Below are 20,373 nucleotides of genomic sequence, written 5' to 3' on the forward strand. Positions count from 1 at the left end.
CACTTCCACATATTTTGAGGGTTGAGTTTTAGCTTATCTTAATTTTATCAGAAAAGGAATTTGTGTTTTTGTTTTTGTCTCTTTGCTGTTTGGATGATTTCTAAGAAGAGAAGGGGGAAATGGAGATTAAGCCACTATTCTCAAAGGAGGAGTCAATAGTAATATCTTTAATATCTTCACAAAACATGTTGCTGTATTTTCATAAATTATATTTAATTATTGGGAGAGCAACATCTTTGTTAGGATAAGTAGAACACATATTCCTGAAGTACTTTAATTCTTTTCCTAAATTTTATTTTAAAGAATTATGTAAAAGAATTTCATTTAATTTAGCCTTAAGGAATAACTAACTCTATTATAGTCTACCTTTTCAAGGCTTGAAGGCTTGACACTTAGAAATGTGTATTATTTGATAGCTCATTTTCTCCACCAGTAGTTCTGATAAAAACCAAAAGAAGAATTTGTTGTCCACAAAGGGAAATTAGTGAGTTTTATTGTGAAGTAAGGGAGTATATTTCCATTCTTGTAGTTTTTATACTTTGAAAATTATACATGCTTTAAAAAAATCTACCATTTAAGAAAATTTACTGATTTCCTTCAGAATTTTAGTCATTATCTCTGCAACTCCTTCTCTTGTGTTCTCAGTTTTCTTTCCCTATACTTTTTTTCCTAAATCATCTCTCTCAGCTTGCCACTGTTTCAGGGGGTTTGCAATGGGGAAATATTATGGGACTTTTCTACTGTTGTAGGATCATTGAGGGTTGTGAGCTGTATGTTTAACCTCTTTTCTCATCTCCCTTCCCTTGATAAGACAATGCCCAGTGTCTTTTTTTTAGTGCTTAGATAGTTGTCCAAGTACCATGTAGGAATCTGGTACTGGTTATTTTGGTGTTTTCATATCATAAAAATAAATCATCACCATGTAAAAAACATGTAGGGGCTTCCCTGGTGGTGCAATGGTTAAGAATCCGCCTGCCAATGCAGGGGACACGGGTTGGAGCCCTGGTCCGGGAAGATCCCACGTGCCAAGGAGCAACTAAGCCCGTGCGCCACAACTACTGAGCCTGCACTCTAGAACCCACGAGCCATAACTACTGAGCCCACGCACCACAACTACTGAAGCCCGTGTGCCTAGAGCCTGTGCTCCACAGCAAGAGAAGCCACCACAATGAGAAGCCCATGCACCACAACAAAGAGTAACCCCCGCTCACCGCAACTAGAGAAAGCCCGCATGGAGCAACAAAGACCCAACGTAGCCATAAATAAACAAACAAACAAACAACCCCCAAAACATGTACAAGTTATCTATTGCTATGTAACAAGTCGCCCCAGAGCTTAGTAGCTTAAAACAACAAATGTTTATTCTCTCTCACAGTTCTTCAGGGACAGAATATGGGAGCAGCTTAGCTGATGGTTCTGGCCCAGGGTCTTTTTTCATATATAAATTGCAGTTAAGCTATTGGCTGGGCCTATATTCATCTCAAGGCTTACCTAAGGCTGGAGAATTTACTTCTAAGCCCACACATGCAGTTGTTGGCAGGCTTCAGCTCCTCACTGGCTGTTTGCCAGAGACTGTTCCTCACCAAATGGGCTTTTCTATAGAGTTCCCTGAATGTCCTCATGTCAAAGCAGCTGACTTGTCTCAGAGCGAGTAATCCAAGAGAGAGAAAGAAAGCAAGTGGAAGAAGAGGCCTGAGATGGAAACTGCGTATTTTTATAACCTAATCTTGAAGTGACATGCTATTGGTCACACAGACCAACATTGGTGAGAGAGGACTACACAAAGTTATGCATACCAGGAGACAGCGTTCACTGGTGATGACCTTGCAGGCTAATTCCTAAGAATAGCAATGATATATTTCAGAGTGAAGAACTAATTTTCATACCTATTATCTGAACTTGCATTTAGATACAATGTATTTCTTTTATAAAATGATGGATAATGTTTGTATACTTATTCGGCCATATTCTAGGGAGAAGGGAATTTTGTTTTATTTACATTGAATTTAAGAGATAACCTGGACAAGTTTGTGATTAGGATCATTCTTTGATTTTCTTTTAATTCTTTTAGTATCATTTGATGACTTACTAATGCAAGGCCTAAAGAATTACCTTCATAAAATCTTTGAAAGGCAATGTTTAGCTAAATTTACTTATCAGTTATTTACTTGATGGTAAGATTTTATTTTTTCTCCAGATAGCTTATCCTATTTAGTAGAGAAGATCCCTCTAATATTAAATAACAGGGAAGGAGTAGCAACTTACATTTGTATAATGGTTTGGATTTGTAAAATGTGTTTTTCCCTAACGTATGGGAATAGATAAAGTTTTAGAGTTGATGCTTACCTAGTAAGAAGGGATTTTATAATTTGTTCTTAATCTTTTGGAGGATTCATAGACTCCTTTGAGAATGATGAGGGTAATGGTCTCTCCAGAGAAATGCACTTATGCACACAAAGGCAATTTCACAATTTGGAGGGACCCTCAGGAGGTCCATGGATTTTAGATTGAGAACTCCTCCTTTGAAAGCACAGGTAGACTTCTGGTGGCCTCTGAAAGAAAGGCGTGCTTTTTGATTTTCAAAATACAAAGGGATACAATGTCCCTAACTCTAATTGGAAATGTGTGTTTGTTTTCATTTTATGTGGCTTCTAATTCATGTATCCTAATGATGGTTTTTGTTTCTGAATTTTGCTTGTTCTATAGCATCTGGAGCATAAGAACGGTGCTTATTTTCTTCTTTTCCAAGAGAACAGAAAGAAATAGTAAGTTTAATTTCGAAGTTTTTATAAATACATTAAAAAAACCCATCTTATGGTGCATTGGTTTGTAATTGAATAACAGGTTGTGAAATGGTATATTGAAGTGACAACGTGGTAAATATTGAAGAGCTGTTTACTGTAAAGTATAAGAAAGGTTATGAATGATCAAACTGGTTCTGTTTTTCAGTTGTGTTATTTCTGTCTTGTCCATTTAGAATTTTTTTTACACAATACACAAAACAATTCATTTCTTTAAATGAAGAGAAATTATATTTATTAAATTATCTTTATAGAAAACATGTTATTATGGAGTAAAATATAGTTAAACATCTTTTGATTTATTCTATTAATTGCATCATTCTCTTCAGGCTCACAACCCCTAGGCTTTTGTTTTTATTGAAGTATGTAAATTATGACAATTTTCCTGTATTCTGTATATGTGCAGATTTTAAAGATATTCAGGTCTTAAAACTATGAGTTATAATTAACCCAAGGTATGCAAATTTCATTTTAAATGAACTTTACATGTGATTTTTTTTCTTGTTTTAACTTTTCATTATAGAATATTTCAAGCATATACAAAAATAGACTGAATAGTATAATGAACACTCATATTACCTATCACACAACCTAAACAATCATCAACTCCTGGTCAATCTTATTTCATTTTTACCCCCACCCACTTCTCCATCTCTGTTATTTTGAAGTATATCCCAGATATATCTATCCATAATGTAGTTAAAAATATGTAAACAATGTACATTATTATACTTAAAAAAGAATTCTTAAAAATATAAAATATTAAACATAAAAATAATAAATTTCCATTTATCTTACAAATGTCATTTGCTTTAAAAAATATTTTGTTTGACTCAGGATCCAAACAAGGTTCACGCAGATACATAACTTTCAAACTGCCCTCCTCATGTATGACTTATCTTTGACCCAGTTAAGGTTCTGTGATCTAGACCAATGACCATCCCTTTTAGACACCCTTGACTCCTTTGCCTCTCTTTCCCATTCTACTTGTCTGGCAAACCATACCTTCTTTAAATACAGTTATATGCTTAATCTGTGACTGGCAAAACCATATCCTGGTTAAAAACATTTATATGCTTAGTCTATGTCTGCATCAGGAAAGCTGAATTTGTTAGAGGAAAATCATACAACATGCTGACTAGACTCACTTTAAATCTATGATTGCAAATATCAAATGTACACTCAACACTGCTACACAATCCTATTATAGTTCCCTAGTAAATTTACTTTTTTCTCTTTGAGAGTATTATTTGACACTGTATTTCTCCTCAAATCACTAATACCCACCACCATACCAAAACCCCAAAACCAAAACCAAACCAAACCAAAATAAAACCAACCAACCAAATAAAAATTCAGAAGCCACAAATAAACAAAACTTCACAAAATCTACCTGGCCACTCTCACCTGATAGTCTCACTTCGTGAAGAAAATAGATATAAACAGGTGAGTGCTATCTCCACCACCAAAAACATAAAGTTAGCCCCATCTGTTACTCAGTATGCTGTCATCCATCATGGTAATTTGGAAGACCGACCTTGATCCCATCTCTGGCTAAGCCTTTCATTTATGCTCTGGATTCTAGATACTCTGACCATCTCATGAACTTTGCTCTTATAGTTATCCCTACCTGCATCTCTTTTGCATTATCTATTTGTATTGGCTTGTCCCTATTTGGCATGTAATCCTGTCTCAATACAATCATCTGGGGGAAAAATCCCATCCTGACTCCATATTCCCTTTAATTTACAATGCATTTCTCCCTCCCCTTCAAAGTTCTCTCATTTTTACCTCCAAAATTATCTTGAATATGACCACTTCTAACTTTCTTTACTACTACTACAATTCTAATTCAGGTCATCATCATCTGTTGCTGGCACTATTGCAGTGGTTTCCTAACTAGTCCATTTTTAAGGTATAAATCAGATCTTGTATCTCTCCTACTTAAATTCTTCTAGTGGTTTCCCATTGCAACCAGAGTAAAATCTGACCTTAACCCCAACTTTCTGGCTTATGTCTATTTCTCTAACTTCATCTCTTTCCACTCTCCTTTTTTCACCTTTGCTCCAGCCACACTAGCCATCTTTTTGTCCTACAAATAAGTTTAAGTCCTCTGAACCTCAGTTTGCTAGTTTATAAACTAGAAACAAATATTTGTTTTGGCAAGACTGTTATGAGTTTTAACTGATAATATTGTGTGTGAAAGCATATAAAAATTGTAAAGTGTTATGTACATGCGGGCTGATGGTACTGATTTTTCTTTTCCAATTCCTATTTTTATTTTTCTTGCCTTTAAAATTTTTCTTGCCTTGTTTAATGGGTTAGGACCCAGTATAATATTGAGTTGAAGTGGGAATAGCAGGTATCTTTGTCTAGCACCTGATTTTGGTGGAAAAGCTTTTAATTTTTACCATTAAGTATGATGTTTGCTGTGGTTTTTAAAAATATTGATACTTTTAATCAGATTAGAGAAATTAAGCTTACGGCATTGTTTCCAGTGATATTTAGCAATATAGTAGATGCCGGAAAGACAAGAAGAAGTTTAAAACAAATATGATCTCTGACCTCATGGAACTAACAAAATAGTGAAAAATATAAGAAAATTTATTTTAAAAGAGCCCTTGGAAACACTTCTCTAAGGAAAATGTGTGAATATTTTGACTTGCAAGTAGGCACATTAGGACATGCTTATTATATAAAGGAGTTTTTTGCTTTAAAATTTTATTTCACAGATCCTTTCATTTAAAAAAATTGTACAAATTCATTTGCGTAGGTATTGCATGTAGATAAAATCTCTTCATAAGAGATTGTCTTGCAGTCTTACACTTCTTTTTAGCATAAAGTTAGGTACCATATGTACATATATGTGTGTGTGTGTGTATATATATATATATATATATATATATATTTTTTTTTTAAAGTCTGAAGCTACTGATCATGTCTTGCTTTTTGTTCTCTGTTAGTTGTATTTCCTTTTTTTTACAAGTTGGACCTAGTATAGATTCGAGCAAGGATTGGCAAACTACAGCCTGTGAGCCAAGTCCTGCCCACCACCTTGTACAGCTCATGATCTAAGAATGGTTTTTACATTTTTAAATTATTGAAAAAATTCAAAGAGTAATATTTTGTGACATGTTAAATTTGAATGAAGTTCAAATTTCTGTTTTATTGGAACACAGCCACATCCATTCATTTATGTTATCTGTAGCTGCTTTCATTCAATGATGGCAGAATTGAGTAGTTGTGACAGACTGTATGGTACTCTCAACATTTCAGCCTATTGTAGGATGCACAAGAAATCACAGTGACACTGTTATAACTTGACAGCATTTCATGTGCCATGTATATTGCTGTATTGCGACTATTTTATTTAATATTACCAATGTACACTCATTATGTAAAAACAAGAAGAGAAAATTGGACTTTGAATGTTACACTTTTAAGGCACAATGGATTATGGACTATTTTATTATCAAAACACAAAGCATTGTGCTTATTATGCAATGCCATTATAAATGTACTAAAAGAATACACATATACATTGACTATCATGCTAAGTACTCATCATGATACTCCCAATGCACAGAAAAGCAATGTTAGAAAAATTAGAACATTTAAAATGGAATGTCTCATCATAACAGAATTTCTTCATAAAAATAAGAAGTGAAAATGGAACTTAAAAGTAAGTTTATGAGTTGCTTATTTGTGAAGCAAAGAAAGCTATTTACCAATGGTGAGTTAATTAAACTGTGTAATTGCAGCAGCTGAAAAAATGTGTTTAGAGAAAATACTTGCTTGGCTAGTAGCCTTTTTAGCAAGAACAATTGCTTGAAGAATTAAGAACACTGGAAGCAACATAGTTAATTTAAAAACAAGATCATTTAAAAAAAATTATTTCAAGTGATTGTCATTGGCTCTTTTTTTTTTTGTTTTTTGGCCATGCTGTGAGGCTTGCAGGATCTTGGTTCCCTGACCAGGGATTGAACACGGGCCACCACAGTGAAAGTGCCAAGTCCTAACCACTGGAGTGCCAGGGAATTCCCTGTCATTGACTCTTGATGAGTTGACAGATGTTACTGATACAGCTCAATTGTAGTTTATTTCAGGAGTCAATACTGAACTTGAACTGACTAAAGAATTAGCCTCTGTGAACAGTCTGTGTAGAACACTCTGGGAGAGAATATTTTTAAAGAAGTTGAAAAAACACTAATTTAGTACAACCTGAAGTGGAATCTACTGAGATGTATTTACAACTATTGGTGGTAAAAATATGTGTGAAGCAGAAAGAGGCTTAGTGGATTAATTTACAAAGCTCATGAAACTGTAAGGTGTTTAAATTCTGTGGTTATCCACTGTGTTATTCAACAGCAGGTACTTGCAGAGCATATTTGAACCTATCATGTGTTACTGAACGAGTATTGTCAATGGGGAACTTCATTTGCTCTCATGGACTTAATCATCATCAGTTATGTGAACTTTTATCAGAAATACAAGCAGTTGGATGGATTAGTAGTAGTAGTAAAGTTTTATTGTGATGTTTTGAGCTCAGAGCCAAGACTAAAATGTTTCTGAATGAGAAGAACCACCTTCAACCATTAAGAATGAACTGGCTTTGGAAATTAGATTTTGCTGCAGACTTGATAATGGTTCTTAATGAATTCAACCTAAGAGTACAAGGCAAAACAGTCCTTATATGTGAAACCTATACTGCTATAAAGTGATTTAGAAAAGCAAATAATTTAATGACGAAAGGTAATTTTTTAAAAAGTGCTATGAAAAGTTAAGAAACAAGATCTCCATTCCCACGCAGATTTGCAGCAGATACATTATCTGAGCTCAAACTGCGATTCCAGCAGTGTTTTTCAGACCTCATGCAAGTACAAAGGAAATTTCCGTATTTCAAAATCCATTTAACTGGAAGTGATTAATTTGCAATGACATGATAAAAGGCAAATATCAAGAGAAGAATCTAAAGAATTTTATAAATGCCTTTCACACAATGAATATGCTCAATTAAAATCATGTGATTGTGGATTGATTTCAATATTTAGCAGCACCTATCTGTGTGAAAAAAATTTTTCAAAAATAAAATGTGTGAAATCTCATTACAGATAAACTAACAGATTGACATTTGTGATCAATTTTGAGGATGGGGGACACTAATTTTGAATCTCAATTAAGTGAAATGTTACCCCCCACCTACCCCCCCAGATTCCATTCTTTTCATTGGTAGACCTATGTTACAAAAAATTGAACTCAATTATTATTATATTTGTATTATGTCAATGAAAGTTTTGTGGAAATTTGTTTACTCCTTTAAAAGTGCTCACCTAACTTTGCCTTTTGGCCCATAAAGCCTAAAATATTTACTGTCTGGCCCTTTATAGAAAAAGTTTGCTGATCTCTGCACTAAAGGTTAGATATTTGGCTTGGTCTTATCTAACTAAAGATGACTATTGTCTTTAAAGATGTCAGCAGTTTTTTTCCCCTTTCAGTAATAAGTCTGCTAGAACACTTTGAAAAAAATATATAGTAAAATCATCTTTTCATAAGTTTGTATTTCTTTGGATTTTTACATAAATAGTATTATTTGAATTGGGTATTCAGATGTTTGCTACTCCAGAACTTCAATGAAAAGGCAATAATTTTATTTGTAAATTTAATTAAACATTAAGAACAATTATTTAAATTCTATTTGGTAAAATGTTTAAATCAAGTTGTAAGTCTTCTTTCCAGCTGGAATAGTATTCTTATACTAGTTCAGTATTTCTAGAGAAAAACTAGAAACCTAAAATAAATTTGTAAAGCAGATATTGACATTCATAAATTATATCCTTTGAAATGATTCTTTATGTTCCACCAATGCAACCTAACTAAACAGGCAAATCTTGGAAAAGTTTAATTTTGAAAAGTAATTAGAATCCTCTTTCTTTCCAAGTCCCTCCTCAGGTATATAATACTATAGATTGTCAACGGTTTTCTTTATTAGTGCTCAGTATCTTGAAGATCAAATAACTTAATAAAATATGTACTTCTTTCCTCATAAATAAAGAGAACATTTTTATTACCAATGTATAAAAAGAGAATTGGCTTTAATTTTGTAAATTAACATGGGTGGGATGTTGAAAGGAAGGAGAAATAATAAAAAGTAATATTTCTGAAAACATTTAAAAAATATGTATCTTTTAAAATTTGGAAACGTGTTTTATTCTATATAAAGTCCATTTTTCCCCTCCTGAGCTTGTAATACATAATATAAGCAAACATATAAAATATATATGGATAAAAATTGAGATGACTTCTGTCTGTACATATCTGTGAGAAATTCTAAAATGAGACTGTTTTCTTGCAGTTGCTTAATGTATATCATTTGACATGATTTTTTTTCTTGTATCTTAAGTATCTTAATATCTGATTTAGTTTTGGTTTAAATCTTGTTTTCTAGATGAAGCATTGGATGATTTAAAATCCCAGAAGAAAAAAATAGTAAGTTAACTTTTATTTAAGTTAATTTATATAAAACTAATAAATTAAGAACTGAATAATTAATGTTTATATGTTGTAAGTAATGACTCTCCAAGGAACAAGTATGTTTTTAGATAACAGTTTAATGGTGAAGCTAAGTTATGAATATTTTTGCTAGTTAATAATGATGGACAGGAAAAAGTAGTTAGATGAACTTTTGAGAGTCTGAGTGTCTATGTCAATTGGAAGCTGAGAAGTAAGTAAATGAATCATTTTGGAGGCAGAGTGGTAAAAAGGTGGGTATCCAGATTTATTATTAGGGCCAAAAAAAGACCAAACATCATATGTCAGTTCTCAGATTTTCTTGACATAATAAGGCGAGGAGAGACGGAATTAACAAGATTGGATGTAAAAAACGAATTTAACATGCAAAAAAAAAAAAAAAGCCAAAGAAAACTGGGGAGAGAGAAAGAGAGAGTATTTTTTCTTTGGTTTCTTTCATTTTCTATCAGCAGTTCTGATCACATGGGTGTCTGTTGTGGGGCCAGTTAAATGCATCCTTCAGATGGGTTGGAAAAAGGAGGATCAAGAGAGAGTAAGGACTCTAGATGTTTAGAGGTTGATATGCAATAGTTTTTTTTGTTTTTTTGTTTTTTTTTTTTAAGTTTATTTATTATTTTTGGCTGTGTTGGGTCTTTGTTGCTGTGCGCGGGCTTTCTGTAGTTGCAGCGAGTGGGGGGGTGCTACTCTTCGTTGCAGTGCGCGGGCCTCCCATCACGGCGGCTTCTCCCATTGTGGAGCACGGGCTGTAGAGCACACGGGCTTCAGTAGATGCGGCATGTGGGCTCAGTAGTTGTGGCTCACGGGCCTAGATGCTCCGCAGCATGTGGGATCTTCCCGGACCAGGGCCTGAACCCGTGTCCTCTGCATTGGCAGGCGGATTCTTAACCATTGCGCCACCAGGGAAGCCCTGCAATAGTTTTTAATAAGTGGGTTGAACTTGGTGTTTGGCTTGAATTTACATATACTTTTTTCATATAATTATTTTTGAAGTATAAAAATGATAATTGAGGGGCTTCCCTGGTGGCGCAGTGGTTGAGAATCTGCCTGCCTATGCAGGGGACACGGGTTCGAGCCCTGGTCTGGGAAGATCCCACATGCCGCGGAGCAACTGGGCCCGTGAGCCACAATTACTGAGCCTGCGCGTCTGGAGCCTGTGCTCCGCAACAAGAGAGGCCGCGACAGTGAGAGGCCCGCGCACCGCGATGAAGAGTGGCCCCCGCTTGCCGCAACTAGAGAAAACCCTCGCACAGAAACAAAGACCCAACACAGCCAAAAATAATAAATAAATAAATTTAAAAAAAAAAAAGATAATTGATAGGAGCATCATGTTATATGGAAACTTAATGAAATTTAATCAGATGCAAAATCAATTTAATGTATTTTAGTCTAACATAATAAGTAACAATTATGGATGAAACTAATAAAAATTATGAAGGTTAAGATTAATGTTAAAAATTGTTCTGTGAATTGGTAAGAAAAGACACTGGTCCTGAGGGATTTAAGTACCTGAAAAATAAAGAAACTTTAATTCTGAAAGGATTCCTTATCTTTTTTATTTGATGCCTCTTCAGTGTTCTGTGAGGTATTTATCAAAATTGCATTGATATTTTTGATGGTCCTAAATTGAAACGTAGAAATATTTCCATTGTATCTTATTATATTTCTGGCATTCTACACATCATGGAACAGCCAGAAATTCAAAGTGAGTAAATACTGATGGTTCTCAATAATATAGAAGTTGTGATATGATTGGTTTGGTTTGCTGATGTGATAAAAAAAGAAGAGCTGGTAGTGTTGATCAGAGCCAAGTCTTACTTGTACCAAAATGGAGAAATATTGATTAAAGTAGAAAAGACAAGGAGGAAGACAAAAGAAAAAAGAAAAAAAAAAAGAAGAAAATAAAAAAATTCTAAGTGATGAGAAGCTGATTCAATGTCAGTGGCATCACATGAACAGAGAACAGAATCTTAGAGAACATATGATTGGTGAAGAACTCTCAGTAGAGTAACAGAGCAGACTTAGAAAATTCTTTGACAGGGCAAACGAAGCTATTTACTTCTTTAATAGCCCTTGATGGAATCACAACATAAACGATGCTCCATCTAGGTCTGACAGTTGGGAAACTCAGTTCAAGGTTCAATAGTTTTGTATATCTAAATGGTTCATGAGACATCAATATTACAGAATACTTCAGTATGGCATTTCTCTTGCAGTGTATGATTAAAGAAAAATAAGTTGGCTGCTCTAACTCATTTTGTTAATTAGGGAACACAATTTGCATTGACTTGATTGTTTCTGGTTTCAGTACTGTTGCTGTTGGGAACTAGTCCCTTGCCTTTACTGCTCAAGCCCTTAACAGAGCTGCTTTGTTTGAGTAGTAGCGTTATACTTTGTTTAGAACAATAGGTGTTAAGGGTGAATTTGTAAGGAGTACAGTGCTAGCTAATGATTGTACTGGTAATGAGAGGAAAAAGAAGGGATGTTACTTTTGAGCAAAAGCAAAATGTAATCAAAACTGATCTTGTTCCTTGATGTTTAACTCTACATTTATAGCTTTAAAAATGCTGGCAGGAAAGATAGCCATTAGTTTAAAATTACCCAACTCCTAACCCTTCTCTTTCACTAAAAAAATGAATGTAAATTGTATTTACTACTTGATGTGTTATTAAAGGTGGTTTCCTCAGGGATGCATCTCTTTAATCTGGATAGATTTGTAATGTAATTTGTAATTTGTCAAAATGTAATTTGTAACAATAAACATGAATTATCAATTGATTAAAAAGTTAAATTACTTAGAAAGGAAAATGAGTGACAACAATGTTTTAAATGTTTTAAAACAATGTTTTAAATCTAAAAACTTAATGTAAGTATTTACTTACTAAAATAAAGCTAGGAATTAATCTTTAGTTACCTAAAAAACCTCCCAAGTCTGGTTGTGTACATTTTGCCACTCACATTTTTTTTTTAACTTTTAGTTTAAAAAATATCAGTGTTCAATAGATAATCGCTTTGTATCCATGAGCGTCCCATCAAAACAGTTCAAAATCAAAATCCATCAAAACTCGAGTCAAAATGACCTCTTTAAGTGGCTTCATGAAAATGCTGTGCTTTTTTCAGAATAGTACAGGTCATTCTATGTGGTAATTCCTTTCTGGCATTTCTCAGGCAATTTATATTTTTCCAAGTCCTGAGGAAAATCGGTTGAGAAATTGGGAACCTGGGAAAGAAGTATTACAATTCTCTGAGAATTAGAACTTAACAATCACTACAAATGTTACTGGTTCAAAAGAATCCACTAGTGTCAGTTGAAAGCAAGAGCAAGAAATGCTGACATGCTGAGCTGTAGGTTAATGTGGACATTTCAGGCAACAGGACAGGAGCACATAGAGGAGAAGTGGCACAATCTAATTAGTCAGTCTTGCTTTTGTGGCCATAAGTCTGTTTTATGGGCCCTGTCTCTTATTAATGGTGACTTATTCTTACAAATAAATGTTAATAAGTTTATATATATAGAATACTCTATACAAAATCCTGTGAGTGATATTCCATGAAATAAATTTTGGAAGCAAAATAAGTCCTTAAATTGGCAATTTTAGCATGTGATTCTGTGTGGGGCTGTTAACCTCACTAGAAGTTTCATATGTTACATTTTTATATTACCCAGTAATATTTGCTGGTGTTTTCCAGTGTTTGAATAATCACTGTAGGCTACAGATCTTTGTAAATACTTTAACAGAAGTAATGCTGAGAGAGATGTTACTGTTATTGTAGAATACTCCTATATGAAATCAGAAAATGATTTAAAATCTGAATTAGTAAAAACAATATTGATTTCAGCAGCAAAACAAAATCAGGATAAGCAGACAGTATTTTCATCATTTTAAAAACATGAGTTTAAATAATGCAACATGTACCTTAAAGCTGTGAATTGAAGATGCTTTTAATAATTTGACCAAAGTCAGTACAAAACAGAAGACATTTTTCTACATCTGGAATATTTGTTGTGAAACAAGGATCAAGAATATTGGATAGGGCAATTAATGCTTTGTGTGTTTTAAAATTTTATTTCAAGAGTTATAACTTAAATATTGTATAATTATCTTTCAGAATTAAAAAAATTGACATTTATTTTGTGTTAGTGTTCCCTTCTTTTAGTATTCTCTATGATGAAATTCTATATCAGGTAGAAATAATTTTTATATGTCCTCAAAATATATAATCTTGCCAAAATAATGTTGATTCATAATAAATAAGCAACCATGTGTTTATTATTCTCTTTTTTATTTTTATTTCTATAATTTTAATTTATTTATTTTATTTTTAAATTTTTTGCTGTGTTGGGTGTTCGTTGCTGCACGCTGGCTTTCTCTAGCTGCGGCGAGCAGGGGCTACTCTTGTGGTGCGCAGGCTTCTCATTGCGGTGGCTTCTCTTGTTTCAGAGCACGGGCTCTAGGCACGCGGGCTTCAGTAGTTGCAGCATGCGGGCTCAGTAGTTGTGACTTACGGGCTCTAGAGCGCAGGCTCAGTAGTTATGGCACGCGGGCTTAGTTGCTCCATGGCATGTGGAATCTTCCCGGACCAGGGCTCGAACCCGTGCCCCCTGCATTGGCAGGCGGGTTCTGAACCACTACACCACCAGGGAAGCCCCTATTATTCTCTTTTTTAAATAAAAAACTTTGAAACTTTTAGTATACTCATATCACAGAAAAACAATTCACTCTTTGTTACATCATTCATTATTATTTGAAATATGTAAAATTTTAGTAAGAATACAGAGTAATTTATAATTTAGGGAATTCTGAGAATTCAATTTCTCATTCCTGAATCCTGATATTAATATGTTGGGTATTTGAAAACACTGCTTGTTTCAGATCCACTCTGAATAACTGAGGTATCATTGAAGATTATGCATTTTTGTGTTAGGTACTGTTATAGACTCTCCTACATTATTTAAATTGCATAACAGTGCTATGAGAAAGTATTAATGTTTCTGATCTACAAAAGGAGAAACTGAGGCTAACAGACTTGCTCAGTCTTTCTACAGCTAATTAAGAATGGAGATGTACTTTGAACCCAGATCTTTTCTGATGTCATGGTTTCAAGTTTGTATTCTTCCCACTGATCAGATGTCTCCCTATTTATAAAACAAATTATTCACTTAAAATGTAGTAGGAATATATGTGTTAATTAAGCTATTACGTGAAAAAAGAATTTTTCAAAGTAAATGCAAAAGAAAAAGAGAATGGATTTGTACCTTTTGCTTTTTAAAATGATTTAAGATACTTTACATGTACATAGACATAAACATGAATACTTGCTGAATGATGTACTAGGAATGGCAATCGTTTAATAAAATGACAATTTAGTTTTGAGTTTTATGTATGGTTTTAAAGATCACAGTTGTATCTAATCTTCTTTTTAAACCTACCAATAGTCTTACTCTAGAATAGTGTTGTCCAAATCAGTAGCCACTAGACCCATGTAGCTTTTAAAATTTACATTATTTAAAGTGGAATAAAAGTAGCTACAGTTGGGTTCCTCAGTTGCACAAGCAATATTTTAAGTGATCATTTATCACATATGGCATTGTAGCTACTCTATTGTGCAGATATAAACCACTTCCATCATTACATGTAGTTCTGTTGTTACGGCACTGGTCTGGGCCATCAAAAATTAATTTGTAGAGATCAGGGATTCAGTTCTTTGCTATTTCATGTAGATTATGTTGATTTGGGGATAGATTCTATCATGCCCTCTCTCTGTCCCCATCCCAAGTTTTTCCCCAACCCTAAAGTAGTAATGTTACAAACATTTTCTTTACATCAGAAATTTAAACTTGCTTGTTTTGAGAATTTATCATAATTTTGAAATAATTAGAAAAATATTTTAGTTTCACTAAACCAAGGTTAATAAATCATTCATCTAAGCACTTAAGTGTTATATTGAGTAATGAGGAATCTATTAACTATTGTGGCAGCATATTTTAAATTGTATTTTAACTTGGTAAATGTTCTCTGCTTTGCATTTTAAAATAAATGTCCTTTGGAATAAACATGACATTTAATGAATCTAAGTGGCTCTCAGTGGTCACTGAGAAGGAAAAGGTCCTCTTCCAAGTTTTGCAAAAGCATTTTTATTCTGTATATTAGCTATTTGTCATAACTATGACTGTCTTGTACTAAAGTTAAACTTTTTCTGATATTGGGCTGTAACTGCTAAAATGATACTTTACTAGTGATTACTTTTTAAATTAAACCCACATATTAAGCCATAAAGTGACTTGAGTGCATTGTAAATAAAATTCTATAATAATGAAGTGCTTTAATTACAGTCCCTAGTGTGAGCATAGAACGCAGTAAAATCTTTACTTAAGTTCTTATTATGTTCCGTTTTTTCCCTCTAAAGTTGTTTGAATTTAAGTAAAAAAGGGGGAGCTTCAGCTTTTAAAGTCATTTGAGCAAATTCCATGAGAGAGCATGGCTGTTCTCCCAGTTAAGTGAGTTTTCACTGCATTTTGCAGCAAGCTAATTGCTTCTGCTTATAAATAATCTAAAATCGATGCTGACAGCAGTTAATTGGCACAGAGATTTTATTTTGTAAAGCTCTTGGCTAATGACCTTCTTTAAATTAATAGCATTAAGTGCTAGGAGGAAATAAATCTGAGGAATTGCCTGTCATTTGCTTGTCATGTCTAATAACTTCCAATAATGATGGCTGATAGATTTTTGCACATTCCATTATTGAAGTTGGTGCATGTAATTATTCTCCTCATTATATGTAAACAATTAGCAATATTTGGTATTTCCTTGCAGTAAAGCTGTTAAATACAAGTAACATATTAGAGGTTAGAAGCCATTTTAAAATCTGGATTTTAATTATTTGAATGTGGAAGTCTTTCATGCTATCTGGATATATTATGTGCTGTTTATTTTAAGCCTTGTACTTGAATACTTTTTGAATAGGACTTATAAAAGTAAGTAGGGTATGTGTGTTTTAAAGTGTGACAACTTGTGGAAATTTTTGTTTGCAGCTTGAAGAAGTCATGGAAAAAGAAACTTATAAAACGGCTAAATTAATTCTTGAAAGGTTTGATCCGGACTCAAAGAAAGCAAAGGTAAGGCTGTAATATCACTACTATTTTATTATAAATCGCACATTGTAGTAGGTCACTGTAATAACATTATTGTATTTGACAGGAGTTGGAGCCGCCATCTGCTGGAGCAACTATAACTGCAAGACCTGGACAAGGTAAATAACTTTGTAGAAACTGCTGCTGCTGTTGGAAAGATCCATATTTACCCAAGTGAGTTCAAAAGTGTGATAGAGGTGTGAAAAACTTATGTAGGATGCTTTTATGTTAATTTGTTTTTGGTAATTTGGGATATGACTTAAAATAGATGGCAATAAGTTTATTTCATTTTGATTTTATAGAAATATGTTGATGAGTAAAGTTGTTATTATCTGTTGAGATTAAATATATAATTAGTTTTAATCTTTTGAAATTTAAGTGATTTCACCAGTATTTTGTAAGGTTTTTTCCCCCCTTTAAATAAGAGTCTCCTGGAATATCTGCTATTATGAAAATTCTTATATTTTTATGATTTATTTTTTGAGAAATCTAATGAAGATTTTTGTCAAACTTGAGTTCCTTCTAAAGTAACACTTTTAGTTAGGAAGAGAAAAAAATAATTTAGAAATGAGAAAAAAAAATTGAATTACTGCTATATAATAACATTAACTCTTTCTTTTTGAGGTTATATTGCCAGATTACTAGTGAAACCATTACTATTATGTTATTATTTTAAGTGATTACATAAAGTATTCCCAAGACTGGCACGTGAAAAGATATGTTTGAGTTTGCATTGGCTTCCTTTTTTGTTCTCTTCTCTAGAGTATAATAAAATAACAGGCATACCTCAGATATTGCAGGTTTGGTTCCAGACCACCCCAATAAAGTGAATATCGCAATAAAGTGAGTCACACACACTTTTTGGTTTCCCAGTGTGTATTAAAGTTATGTTTACACTATACAGTAGTCTATTAAGTGTGTAATAGCGTTCTGTCTAAAAAAATGTACATACCTTAATTAAAAAATACTTTATTGCTAAAAAATGCTCACCATCATCTGACAATGCAGGTTGCCGTAAACCTTCAATTTGTAAAATTCATGTTGTGAAAAAACTCAGTATTCACAAAGTACAATAAAATGAAGCACAATAAAACGAGGTATGCCTGTAGTTTGTAAGGCTTTTGTTGCTATATGGAATATACTATTACAAAAATTTAACTTCTACTCTTATAAATCATCAGAATTGGAGCCTGGTTTATAAAGTTAGGGTGACATTTAGAGCTTCGAGAAGTCAGTTCTTTTATAAATATCCACAAAGACCATGGGTACTAAATAAGCCATAATAGTTTTAGGTATTCTGATTGGCGGAGGTATGTGGGAAGAATCCCACTGTTTCCCATCTTTTTTTTTTTTTTCTTTTTTGTTCCCATATCTCTTCCCTCTTGCATCTCCCTCCCTCCCACCCTCCCTATCCCACCCCTCTAGGTGGTCACAAAGCACCGAGCTGATCTCCCTGTGCTATGCGGCTGCTTCCCACTAGCTATCTATTTTACATTTGGTAGTGTATATATGTCCATGACACTCTCTCACCCTGTCACATCTCACCCCTCCCCCTCCCCATATCCTCAAGTCCATTCTCTAGTAGGTCTGTGTCTTTATTCCCGTCTTGCCACTAGGTTCTTCATGACCTTTTTTTTTTCCCCCTTAGATTCCATATATATGTGTTAGCATACTGTATTTGTTTTTCTCTTTCTGACTTACTTCACTCTGTATGACAGACTCTAACTCCATCCACCTCATTACAAATACCTCCATTTCATTTCTTTTTATGGCTGAGTAATATTCCATTGTATATATGTGTCACATCTTCTTTATCCATTCATCCGATGATGGACATTTAGGTTGCTTCCATGTCCTGGCTATTGTAAATAGAGCTGCAATGAACATTTTGGTACATGACTCTTTCTGAATTATGGTTTTCTCAGGGTATATGCCCAGTAGTGGGATTGCTGGGTCATATGGTAGTTCTATTTTTAGTTTTTTAAGGAACCTCCATACTGTTCTCCATAGTGGCTGTATCAATTTACATTCCCACCAACAGTGCAAGAGTGTTCCCTTTTCTCCACACCCTCTCCAGCATTTATTGTTTGTAGATTTTTTGATGATGGCCATTCTGACCGGTGTGAGATGATACCTCATTGTAGTTTTGATTTGCATTTCTCAATGATTAATGATGTTGAGCATTCTTTCATGTGTCTGTTGGCAATCTGTATATCTTCTTTGGAGAAATGTCTATTTAGGTCTTCTGCCCATTTTTGGATTGGGTTGTTTGTTTTTTTGTTATTGAGCTGCATGAGCTGCTTGTAAATCTTGGAGATGAATCCTTTGTCAGTTGCTTCATTTGCAAATATTTTCTCCCATTCTGAGGGTTGTCTTTTATAAGTAGGATTCTGGTTTATAGAAATATTAGCCTGCTCTTTTGATAAATGTAAAATTCTATCAAAAGTTATGTAAAAGTTTAAATATGATTAAAATAAATTAGTCGTAGAGAATTCCCTGGAGGTCCAGTGATTAGGACTCTGCCCTTGCAACTGCAGGGGGTGCATGTTCAACCCCTGGTCGGAGAAGTAAGATCCCACAAGCCATGCTCTGCTGCCGAAAAAAAGAAAATTAGTCATAGATACTTGCAATGTAACACCTACTTTCATAATCAGTTTAAATTTTTCTATAATTTGTACTTCTTACTAGTAATTATAAAATTTTTTTGGCCTGCAGGCCAGGTTTCTATACTTTTTACTTGCATGACTGGTAGTAACTTTTCAAAAGTGCTTCTTGAATAACCTTAGTGAATATATTTTTAAAATGTGATATTTTGCAGAAAGCTGTTGCTGTTACTTTAACAAAAATCTGTTTTCTCTCTTATTAAAAAAGAACAGATGTATGATGCCCTTTATTGACATTCTTAAGCATTTATTAATATTAGGCAACATTAGTTCCTTTAAGAATCTAAACTTACCTTTCCTTAGAAACTTTTGAAGCCCCAATTTTTTTCTTTTGCTGCCATATTGTAACTATAGAAAAACCATTTCTGGTCTCTCTACTTTGGATTCCTGCAGCACTGCTTTTGGATATTCTTTTAGGGAGAATTAACATTTAGCTATAATATGAATGAATCATTCACTTCAAAGAATGTATTAAATAACTCTTATGTGTAGACATCATGGGGAATAAAGAGATGAATGTAATATGGTTTTTGACCTTAAGAAGCTTATAACCTATTTTTTTTTTAATATTTCTTCTGGGGTACACTATTCTAGTATTTCTAACTTTTCTGGGTCTGTAGATATTAATTGCTATTTGGAATTTTTTTCCCTATTTAAAAAAGATTCTAAACTGTATCTCAACTTTATTCTAGTTTTTGAGAATTATAATTTAGTTCCTTGTTTAATTTGATCTTGTTATTATAGGTGACTTCGTCATACATTTTATTTATGTTTAAGTTCTGAGTTTCTGTGAGTTTAAAATTTTTATTTCTTTGCTTTGAACCATTGTTAGTCCATCAGTCCCTCCCTCCCTTCCTTCCTTCCTTCCTTCCTTCCTCACTCCCTTTCTCCCCAACACCTTCTTCTCTCCCTCCCCCTTTCTTTCCTTTTTGTTTCTTTCACCTATTTCTGAACTTAAATAATAGAAAAGGGAAAAAATACTAAAGGATGTATGTATGTACATATGTGGCTCTCCAAACTGAATATAATTGTGGTGTCCTTATTTTACTAGCTCTCTTGCATGTTTTCTGAACCAGAACTTGGGTTCATGTGTAGTAGATAGCTTTCTTTTATTTTTTATTATTTAGGTGTTAATGATGTATATTACACTAAGAATGATTATAAAATTTGAGAATAGTATTCTTTGATTTGCTTAGGTGTAGCACTAAAAGGAGTATAATATTTACTGAACATAATACTAACCTGACTGCCA

At 33.6% G+C, this 20,373-nt stretch overlaps 1 protein-coding gene across 4 annotated transcripts in view; it reads left to right on the forward strand.

Moving 5' to 3' along the window:
• The window catches only part of LNPK (lunapark, ER junction formation factor), an 82,956-nt gene that overhangs the window by 18,988 nt on the left and 43,595 nt on the right, over window positions 1-20,373 (forward strand). For 3 of the 4 annotated variants that reach the window (XM_082397755.1, XM_082397756.1, XM_082397757.1), the window contains exons 5-8: window positions 2,707-2,765; window positions 9,247-9,287; window positions 16,360-16,443; window positions 16,526-16,577. In XM_082397755.1, the coding sequence (XP_082253881.1) occupies window positions 2,707-2,765; window positions 9,247-9,287; window positions 16,360-16,443; window positions 16,526-16,577 (236 nt within the window). Of the gene's footprint in view, window positions 1-2,071; window positions 2,175-2,706; window positions 2,766-9,246; window positions 9,288-16,359; window positions 16,444-16,525; window positions 16,578-20,373 lie in introns of all 4 variants that reach the window. The other variant, XM_082397758.1, reaches the window with a different exon arrangement.

Source organism: Balaenoptera borealis (assembly GCF_965194805.1).
Source record: "Balaenoptera borealis genome assembly, chromosome: 6".
Lineage (NCBI taxonomy): Eukaryota > Metazoa > Chordata > Mammalia > Artiodactyla > Balaenopteridae > Balaenoptera > Balaenoptera borealis.